Source organism: Rhamphochromis longiceps, linkage group LG23, assembly GCF_057381845.1.
Source record: "Rhamphochromis longiceps isolate RC_006_pf linkage group LG23, R_longiceps_female_GT1.1, whole genome shotgun sequence".
In the NCBI taxonomy this organism is placed as follows: Eukaryota; Metazoa; Chordata; class Actinopteri; order Cichliformes; family Cichlidae; genus Rhamphochromis; species Rhamphochromis longiceps.
In genome coordinates, this window is record NC_140578.1 from 30,535,619 (window position 1) to 30,546,797 (window position 11,179).

Sequence of the window (11,179 nt, forward strand, 5' to 3'; positions counted from 1 at the left end):
CGCTTTATTTCGCCAAGACAATGCGTTTCTCACTGTTACATGCATTTGAATGGGAAACTCGCCCGAGACAAAGTATAGGTTTTCATTATGTGAATAATTTTAAAATCTTAGCTCAAACGGCTGCAAAACCTGTTTGCCCAGCACGGGGATATTGAGTTCTATAAGATAAAGCCATAAACATGTTTGTCTGAGTCTTCTATCAAAAGTTACAGCGATTTATATGAAGTTGTACGAAAACGCTTTCTTTCGCCAAGACAGTGTGTTTCTCACTGTTACATGCATTTGAATGGGAAACTCGCCCGAGACAAAGTATAGGTTTTCATTATGTGAATAATTTTAAAATCTTAGCTCAAACGGCTGCAAAACCTGTTTGCCCAGCACGGGGATATTGAGTTCTATAAGATAAAGCCATAAACATGTTTGTCTGAGTCTTCTATCAAAGGTTACAGCGATTTATATGAAGTTGTTCAAAAACGCTTTATTTCGCCAAGACAATGCGTTTCTCACTGTTACATGCATTTGAATGGGAAACTCGCCCGAGACAAAGTATAGGTTTTCATTATGTGAATAATTTTAAAATCTTAGCTCAAACGGCTGCAAAACCTGTTTGCCCAGCACGGGGATATTGAGTTCTATAAGATAAAGCCATAAACATGTTTGTCTGAGTCTTCTATCAAAAGTTACAGCGATTTATATGAAGTTGTACGAAAACGCTTTCTTTCGCCAAGACAGTGTGTTTCTCACTGTTACATGCATTTGAATGGGAAACTCGCCCGAGACAAAGTATAGGTTTTCATTATGTGAATAATTTTAAAATCTTAGCTCAAACGGCTGCAAAACCTGTTTGCCCAGCACGGGGATATTGAGTTCTATAAGATAAAGCCATAAACATTTTTGTCTGAGTCTTCTATCAAAAGTTACAGCGATTTATATGAAGTTGTACGAAAACGCTTTCTTTCGCCAAGACAGTGTGTTTCTCACTGTTACATGCATTTGAATGGGAAACTCGCCCGAGACAAAGTATAGGTTTTCATTATGTGAATAATTTTAAAATCTTAGCTCAAACGGCTGCAAAACCTGTTTGCCCAGCACGGGGATATTGAGTTCTATAAGATAAAGCCATAAACATGTTTGTCTGAGTCTTCTATCAAAGGTTACAGCGATTTATATGAAGTTGTTCAAAAACGCTTTATTTCGCCAAGACAATGCGTTTCTCACTGTTACATGCATTTGAATGGGAAACTCGCCCGAGACAAAGTATAGGTTTTCATTATGTGAATAATTTTAAAATCTTAGCTCAAACGGCTGCAAAACCTGTTTGCCCAGCACGGGGATATTGAGTTCTATAAGATAAAGCCATAAACATGTTTGTCTGAGTCTTCTATCAAAGGTTACAGCGATTTATATGAAGTTGTACGAAAACGCTTTATTTCGCCAAGACAATGCGTTTCTCACTGTTACATGCATTTGAATGGGAAACTCGCCCGAGACAAAGTATAGGTTTTCATTATGTGAATAATTTTAAAATCTTAGCTCAAACGGCTGCAAAACCTGTTTGCCCAGCACGGGGATATTGAGTTCTATAAGATAAAGCCATAAACATGTTTGTCTGAGTCTTCTATCAAAAGTTACAGCGATTTATATGAAGTTGTACGAAAACGCTTTCTTTCGCCAAGACAGTGTGTTTCTCACTGTTACATGCATTTGAATGGGAAACTCGCCCGAGACAAAGTATAGGTTTTCATTATGTGAATAATTTTAAAATCTTAGCTCAAACGGCTGCAAAACCTGTTTGCCCAGCACGGGGATATTGAGTTCTATAAGATAAAGCCATAAACATGTTTGTCTGAGTCTTCTATCAAAAGTTACAGCGATTTATATGAAGTTGTACGAAAACGCTTTCTTTCGCCAAGACAGTGTGTTTCTCACTGTTACATGCATTTGAATGGGAAACTCGCCCGAGACAAAGTATAGGTTTTCATTATGTGAATAATTTTAAAATCTTAGCTCAAACGGCTGCAAAACCTGTTTGCCCAGCACGGGGATATTGAGTTCTATAAGATAAAGCCATAAACATGTTTGTCTGAGTCTTCTATCAAAAGTTACAGCGATTTATATGAAGTTGTACGAAAACGCTTTCTTTCGCCAAGACAGTGTGTTTCTCACTGTTACATGCATTTGAATGGGAAACTCGCCCGAGACAAAGTATAGGTTTTCATTATGTGAATATGTCAAGGGTTGACAATTTGTTCAAACACAGTAAGAGAGAAATGAGACACTGGCAGACCGACTCAGAGTTTCAAAGACGTGCGCACGGGTGAGAGTCTCTGAGCAGACTAACACACCGAGCACCGTTTACTCGCTTTATTTATAAGGCAAAATGGGTTACATAATACTTCCTCTTTCAACTGAAGAGGGGAGAGCTCAGGCATTGTCTTAGCTATCTAACTTCTGCACACAAACTGAAAAACAACGACACAGCAGTATTCATGCTTATCTGACATCGCAGACACTGAAGTAAAGAATGCATGTATATGTCCTGTCTTTGTCAAACATCTCACACACTTAAGCAAGGAATACATTGTGTTCTTTTCAACAGTAAGCTTTACCGTGTGAAAATATATAAACACTTGATTATAAGGCATACTTGTTTCTACTTGATTATACTTTAATGATTTAACTAAAATAAAAATTCTCTTAACATTCCCTCCTGATGTTAATATATTTCACATGTTTTACTCAATGCATAGTCACTTGTTAGTCACATTTTCAACTTGCACGTCATTCAGTGAAATAATTAAACAACAAGCTTGTCAAGATTGTCATAGAGATTTTCTTCTCTCTCTCCCACACTCAGCATACCATACTGACGATAGGGATCCTCCATAACTGACTGAGCCAAGACATGGTTTCCTAACATACGCTTGAACATGTTTGTCATTATGCTTCTCAGACATGGGATAATACAAGCAATGAAAAGGCAAAATAGTAACATCACACTGAAAAGGGCCAACAGGCCTTTAATCAGTAGAGATTTCCAAGAGCCGCTCAGTTGTTTCAAAACATTCAAAGCATTTGTCATGTTTAATGAATGGATGTTATCAGGTATGTAGGTACAACATGTAGTGTTAAACAATACGCAGAGACCACCTTTCTCTGCGAGAATGATGTCTAAAGCCACTCGGTGCTGCATGACAGTGATGCGAATTGCATCAATTTCTTCATTCTGTCCTTGATTAATGCGGGTTGAAGCATTTAAAAATAATCCAAAACGATAGTCCAGGGTTTCTATCCGTAGTGCGTGTTTCCCTACTCCTATCCATGGAAACAAAGCGTGTATTACCTTCTGGCTCTTGGTCCAGAGTTTGAAGTCATCTGGTACATCAGAACCAAGATATGGATCATGGGGCTTGAGGCCTGTGCTACGTTTAGCTCTGGTGTTGCTGTTCACTGACATCTTAAAGGTGTGGTCAGATACCAGAACAGGGGCACAGAGTCCGGTGCTGTTTGGTGGCAGCATGAAATAGACTTTCAGGCCACACGCCCAAGCTGCGCCCTGTACCCAGTATGTACCTGTCGATGAGCCGATGCCATCCCAATCTGGTGCCGCCAGGATCATGGAGCAGTTTCGGTTTTGTCCTAATTTCTTCAGACCCTGGGGCGTACCTGTTTGTCCGGTTGCTCCTGTGAAGTTAAAGCACACTGGGTGTTGTATGTCAGGTGGCAAAACAACTGAGAATGATTTCAGTTTTCTATGGCTGACGTTTATATGCACCCAGTAGGCTTCATTGCAGGTGTAGTTTATATTTGGGTACTGGTGGGTGCAGTTTGTTATGTTGTAGATTAAAGACTTTACACTCTGTGGGACTATATATTGTGTAGTGTTGTGGCATGTGTTGCTGTTTTGGTCCTTTATGGATCCACCTATCACCATCACAGGTTTTCCTGGTGTTGAGCAGGTCCCGGTAATGGCTTTGTCATATATGCAGAGTGCTTCAGCCTTGGTTGGGGGTTTTCCATACACTGTGGCATGGAGTGCTGTCGTGGGCATATGTGAGCAGACATAGCAGTTTGCGGCATTGTCTTCTCTGTGCACTCTGTCATGGACATACCGGTACCATGCATTGTTCAGCCACGGGTGGTTGTGTTCTTTGTCTATCTCCTTCAGGTGCGAGTTGTCGTGGGTCCACCTCTTAGGTCGGAGAATAATTGGTACTGTCTTGTGGGTTCCACTGGGCATCAACCAAAAGAGTGTCGTCATCAGGAGGATAGCCATTAGACAGAATATGTAGCACATGAGTAGTTTTCGTTTGATGTCACAAGCGCCCAAGCACAACAGCTTTGGGGCTGGAACTGGTGCTAGCATTGATTCTGAAGCTGGTTCTTCTTCTGGATTTATCAGGTTGTTTTCCTCAGTCATCTTGTTGAGATTTTATTCAGGCGTCCCTGGTGTTATTATTGGTTCTGCTCTTCGGTGGGATAGGTCAGTCTGATCTTCAGGGCGACCAGGCACACCCGAGCTCCCACGTGAGTAGCACTGCCGAGGAAGCACAGGGCGGGAAACCCGTTCAGCCCTGTCCTCCAGCAGGGGTTCACGTAAGAGTCAGGGGAACCGGCGTCTTATTGTGGTGCAAACACTTTCTTCACGTGGGATTGATGAATCCACGAAACTCGTTCGGCTATCTTACACGCTGTGGGTGTGGTAAGTAGCACCTGGAAGGGACCTTCCCACTTTGGAGCACTCCAGTTTTTCCGCTGGAGGACTTTAATCAGAATCCAATCACCGGGGTTCAACCTGCAAGAAACTGAAGAAAAGTCACTCGGCAGTTGATTGCTTAATCTCACTTCTTTATTCTCAAATAGTTTTGTCATCCATTCTGCCATTGTTGTTTCTGCAATAGATTTATTAATTGGCTCACTCATTATGGGGAGTGGAAAATGTCTGCCATGTACGATTTCAAATGGCGTTAGACCACCTGTTCCTTGAGTTATTCTCATCCATAATTTAACCAAGCTTAGACATTCAGGCCAAGGTTTTTTAGTCTCTTCCATACATTTCCTCAACCTTTGTTTAATTGTGCCGTTAGTTCTCTCGACTAATCCTGCACTTTGTGGATGATAAGAACAGTGATGTTTTATGCTGAAGCCTAAAGCTTCAGAAACTTTACTTATTACTTCATTTACAAAATGTGTGCCATTGTCTGATCTTATCAGAGATGGAATACCGTACGTTGGAATAAAATGATTACATAGACATTTTGCTACTGATATTGCATCTGCTTTTTTCACTGGGTATATTTCTGGCCACTTGGAAAATACATCAATTATCACAAGTGCATATTTGGAGGATTGTGATTCATTTAATTCTATGAAATCCATGTGGACAGTGTGAAATGGATGCGGTGGTATAGGGAAATGCCCTCGCTTTGGACGTAGATTTCCCTGTGCGTTGTGTCTTTGGCAAATCATACATGTTCTGATAAACTCTTGTGCTGAACTTTCAAAATTTTTTGTATAGAATTGTTTATTAAGAATATTAATCATCCCTCCTGATGACACATGAGTTTTCCCATGTGTCACTAAAGCAGCAGTTCTATGCAAAGATTTTGGAAGCACTGGTTTGCCATTACACATCATAAGGTTGTCTTTTAATTCTGCTCCATCTTTCACCCAAGATTTTTGTTCACTCAGCGATGCTGTTTTCTGTGCATCTGCTAGTATTTCTAAAGGTATTAGATCTATGGTTTCTGTTGTTAAAACATCAATTTGTTTTTCTGCAGCTGCTTTTGCTGCTTTGTCAGCAAAGTTATTTCCTCTCGTAATTTCTGTGTCATCCTTTTGATGAGCTGCACATTTGCATAGTGCTAATTCTTTTGGCAACGTTATTACTTCTAATAGCTTTTTTAGAAGGTTTGCATGTTGAACTGTGTTGCCTGAGGAAGTTGTCATTCCTCTGTTATGCCATATTTTAGCGAAATGATGAACTGCTGAATAGACATATTGACTGTCTGTGTAAACATTAACACTTTGACCCTTATATAAAGTACATGCTCTGATGACTGCGGTTAGTTCTGCGCTTTGAGCAGAGTTTGAGGAGCTGAGAGCTTTTGCTTCTATCACTTTATCAACAGTTGTGACCGCATAACCCACACAATTTCTACCGTGAATGTCTTTTGACGCTGAGCCGTCCACAAAAACATTACTGAAACTGCTCTGGGGGGAGCTGTATATATCAGTGCGAGGTTTTGTATCTTCCTCTAATTTTTGAATGCAACAGTGTTGTTCTCCGTCCAGAGAAGTCGGCAAAAGTGTACTTGGGTTTAGCTGGCCACACTTCTCTATTTTTATGTGTGATTGTGTAAGTAGAATCCCCACATAAGAAAGTTGTCTTGCATGCGTGAGGAAAGAGAGGTTCGCTTGGAGCAAAATAGAGGTCACTGCATGTGGGACTTTGATGATCAATTTATGTCCTAGAACAATGTCTGCACATTTTTTAACTGCCTCTGCTGCTGCTGCGCATGCCTGAACACAGGTAGGTAATCCAGCAGCTACAGAGTCAAGTTTGCATGAGTAGAAAGCTAATGGACGTTGTTTTTCTCCAAAAGCTTGAGTTAAGACTGCTTTCATATACCCTCCTGCACCATCAACATGGAGAACGAAAGGTTTTCCATAGTCTGGTAATGCTAAGACGGTACATGTCTGCAGTGCTATTTTCAAATCAACGAAAGCTTTTTCTGCTTCTGGAATCCATTGTACTTTGTCTTTTAATGCTAGATCTTTACCATAAATGAGGTTCTGTAGTGGTTGAGCTAGTAATGCGTATTCTGGAATCCAGCATCTACAGAAATTGCACAGTCCTAAAAAACTCATCATTTGTTGTTTAGTTACTGGTTTTGGGGCATTTTGGACTGCTATCTTTCTGCTCTCTAACAGCTGCCTGCCTTGTCCTGTCAATTTGTGGCCAAGGTATGTTACTTCCTGGCTCCACAATTGCAGTTTATGCTGTGACACTTTATGGCCTTGCTCTGCGAGATGTTGCAAAACTGTTAATGTGTTTTCTTTGCACTCATCTTTTGTATGGCCTGTGATCAATATATCATCTACATACAACAAGAACTGCCCTGGGGCAGGGAGCGTACAAGATGACATTGATTTTCTCAAAGCCTCTGCATACAGAGTTGGGCTATTCTGGAATCCCTGAGGCAACCTTGTATAAGTATACTTTTGATTGTCAAAGGTGAATCCGAATAACTTCTGTGAGTCAGGGTGCAGAGGTACAGAGAAGAAGGCATTGGACAAGTCTATTACAGAGAACCACCGTTCTTTTGGTGTTACTTGATTTAGAATTGTGTGTGGATTTGCAACCACTGGAGGTATTTGCTCTGTTACCTCATTTATTGCTCTTAGATCATGAACTAAGCGATATTTTCCTGTATTAGCCTTTTTTACTGGAAAAATTGGTGTATTACACGTGGCTTCATTAGTTTTCACGAGAATACCTGCTTTTTGCATCTCTGCTATGACTGGTCTGATACCTTCTTTTGCCTCTGCACTCAAGGGATATTGTGGTTTTACAGGCCTATATGAGGTTGTAGTTTTCACCACTACTGGATCTGCTCCTTTTATTAGGCCTACATCCGTGGGTCCTTGAGACCATAATGTTTGTGGCAGCTTCTCTAGTTCTGGATGTGCTTCAATTGTTAATACTTGTCATTCATCTTGCTCTGTTGTGGCTAAATGTGTGGCTGGTGTGGCTGTCACCGGCCAACACAGCGTTAGCCTCATGCACCCAGTTCTACGGCCTTTTTGCCAGTCCTCACACTCTATTTTGTCATATCTGTCCATTTCTACATTTCTCAGCACTGTGCCTAACTCAGACCAAGGCGTTTGGTCGTTGCGTGCAACAGATACATGAGGGTTGCATATCTTATTTAAGCGCTGCACTGCATCTGTCTGTAACACTGAGCATACTGCATTACCACTCTGTGTCACATACAGGTGTTGTAGGACTAGTTTTTGCGGTCCTAGTCTGTGCACTTGTTGATCATAAATTTTGTCTGGACCTGGGACATATTTATACCACAAGGTGTTGTGATATTTTGCTGGGTCCTGTCTATGTGAGTGCTCAGGTAAGTACATATTAGCTTTGGCCTCTAATGGTTCAAGTTTTGGTAAATCTAAGGCCCAGTAATAATTTGGCTCACCTAAACCTTCACAAACAAAAATATCTTCAGTTTGGCTCTGACTTTCAGAGAGTAGGAGTCTGGCTTTCATGCCACTTTCTTCAGGAAAAACTCCTATTTTTAATTTTGTTAAAGCATCTCTTCCTAACAAATTTAGTGGACAAGATGGATCATAGATGCACTGATTTTTGCAGGCACGGCCACTATCTCTATGTGACATAAAAAGGGGGTCGGTTAGATGCTGTTTTGTCACATGTCCTGAGGCTGATTTCACGATTAAGGTATCTTTTGAAGAGGTTAAATTTGGGACTTCTACTGTTAGGACAGTTTTACAAGCACCTGTGTCGCAAAGGAATTTTATTGGGACCCCGTTAACGTGCACTATAACGGTGGGCTTTGCTTCTGAGCCTAGCAGCAGTTGTTCAATGTTGTAAACTTCCCCTTCACTTGTTTCACTTCCCTTTTCTTGTGCTAGTCATTCATCACGGCGTCTGCGCCTGTCATCTCCACCTTCCTGTTCTTGGCTTACATTTCTACAGTTTCGAGCAAAGTGCCCGATTTTACCACAGTTATAACATCTCATATCTCTTCTATCTCTTCTTTGTCCTGCTTTTTGCTTTCCCCTACTTTGCTTAAAACCTGCCGTGTGTTGCTGTCCTGAGAAGGCTATAAAGCCTGTCTCTGGATCAATCATGAAAACTCCTTCTGTTTTTTCTTTTTGTTTTTGAATTTTGACTGCATGCTCAGCATATTGTAGGGCTTCAGGCAAGGTTCCTGTATTTTGAGTGACCCAGTGTTTGTCTACATGTGCTTTTATCTTAGGCAGTAGACCATTTAGGAAGGCATTTTTTAATTGTTGTTGAAAAGCAGACAGTGGATCGGCATCATAATTTAGCCCTGAGTTTTGTCTGAAAACTGGGCGTAGGCGATCCAAATAGTCTGATGCTGTCTCTCCTTCCTTTTGTTTGCACTCTCCTATCTTTCCATAATCTGGCCTTGGGGCTAAAATAACTTCTATTCTGCCATACAAGTTATTAAGCTCCTGTATTAATTGGGGAGTGTCTGGCCCCAACACGTCACCGTTTAAATCATTTCCTGTAAATTGACCTCTAGCTCTAGGAAGACTTAAACCTAATAAATCTTGAAAAACTTGATGCATCTCATGACCATTTAAACCCCACCCCTGACGGATCAATTCCACTGCATCTCGCCACGGCCGGAAGCCTTCTTTAAGGGGTGGCACATCTTTTAGTACATTCTCTCTGTCTTTATGAGACCAGGGTCGGAATGCATAAATTAAAGGCTCACCGTCTACTGGTATGACTCCTTGGGCGTCTGGGGGACCAGTGGGTTGACCGTACCTGGGGTTAGATAAGGCTACCATTGGAAACTGACCTACAATTTCTGTTTTTTTGGAATGACCATGCTTAGTCATAAGATCAAGTTGTTGTCTGGCCTCCATATAGGGATTTGAAACAAAAGGTTTGTGAGGAGAGCTTACAGGAAGTGCTGACGTAAGGTTAGGTGCAGCTGCTGCAGGCTGTGCAGGCTGAAGAGCATAAGGAGGGGGGTACGGTTTTTCTTCTCCTGCAGTTTTCTGTTTATCTTTAGTTTCCTGCTTTTGGGCACGTTTAGCAATGCGTTTATCGTTTTCTACCATCCACGCCTTGAAAAGGTGCCATTCTGCTAAGCGTTTTGCTTTTTTCTTTTGGCTCTTTTCCTCAAATAATTCTTTTTGTAAAGCAGCCTTTAAAGCAGTTATTGATTCTTGATTGCATTTGCCTTGCCAGGCTGGGCAATAAATTTTATGTGGATTTCTCCACCTATTTGCACTGACTCTTCCTGCATTTGGACAGTTTTTTTCCAACCATCCTTCATCTGCTGTTAATTTTACTTTAGTTTTAGAGTTACCCATTTTGAACTAATTACGTCAGAACTGTGACACCTTCTTTGGCATGAAAAAGTGAGAATGGGTTTTCGATAACAGCCTTCTACTCTCCCACTAATTGAGAGAGCGGTTATCAATTTTACGTGATGAAGCACAACCCTTTTTTCCACCTTTACCAATACGTGAGTGTACACAGGAAAACAGTTTGAGAAGTGGTTCGACCGCGTATTGGGTCGTAAAAACAACTCACTCCTCACAAACAAAGCGCGTTTCTATGATTTTTATTGAGATTTTCCGTAGGCCTATTTATTTGTGTAACACCTTCACCTTCAGCCACTCTTCTTGAGTGACCGGAAACCTGTTCCGTTGCAGCCACTCCCAGAGCGACCGGAACTTTTAATAGCGATTTTTCTAGAATTTCGCTCTTGCCTGTCGTCTTCTTAGTCCCGCATGGACACTGAGATCTGTCGGCGTACCTAGGTTTACACACTACTTAAAGGAAAATCTCAATATCAACGTATTTTAGCGCTTGGTGGAATGCGTGTCATATTCACCTCTACTGTGGCGCTGCGTTTTAAGATCCGGTGCTCATCGGGTCCTGGAGCCGTGAAGGCCGAACGCTGACCGGAGATCGAATTCACGTTCCCGGGTTTTTCGTTTTACTGATCAGATTTCTTCCAGCGCAGGCGTCACGACGTCAGGATCCGATGGAGACCGTCTGTGGAAAACTAGACGTTAAAATAACAGTCAGTTATCCGGCTCGAAGGACCAATTAAATGTCAAGGGTTGACAATTTGTTCAAACACAGTAAGAGAGAAATGAGACACTGGCAGACCGACTCAGAGTTTCAAAGACGTGCGCACGGGTGAGAGTCTCTGAGCAGACTAACACACCGAGCACCGTTTACTCGCTTTATTTATAAGGCAAAATGGGTTACATAACACTTCCTCTTTCAACTGAAGAGGGGAGAGCTCAGGCATTGTCTTAGCTATCTAACTTCTGCACACAAACTGAAAAACAACGACACAGCAGTATTCATGCTTATCTGACATCGCAGACACTGAAGTAAAGAATGCATGTATATGTCCTGTCTTTGTCAAACATCTCA

At 41.5% G+C, this 11,179-nt stretch overlaps 1 protein-coding gene across 3 annotated transcripts; it reads right to left on the minus strand.

The window, feature by feature from the left end:
• Positions 1–2,359: 2,359 nt before the first annotated feature.
• On the minus strand, positions 2,360–10,837 carry LOC146642371 (uncharacterized). Of its 3 annotated transcripts, none has more exons than XM_085397325.1 (2): positions 10,626–10,837; positions 2,360–4,795 (listed from the first exon to the last, which is right to left on the minus strand). In XM_085397325.1, exon 2 carries the CDS (start codon positions 4,418–4,420, stop codon positions 2,798–2,800), a length of 1,623 nt encoding a protein of 540 aa, XP_085253451.1. In that variant the 5' UTR covers positions 4,421–4,795; positions 10,626–10,837; the 3' UTR covers positions 2,360–2,797. The 3 variants fall into 3 exon arrangements, with proteins under 3 accessions (XP_085253451.1, XP_085253450.1, XP_085253449.1); XM_085397324.1 differs by having other exon boundaries at positions 2,360–4,805; XM_085397323.1 differs by lacking the exon at positions 10,626–10,837 and adding an exon at positions 7,067–9,089 and having other exon boundaries at positions 2,360–5,711.
• Positions 10,838–11,179: the final 342 nt, after the last annotated feature.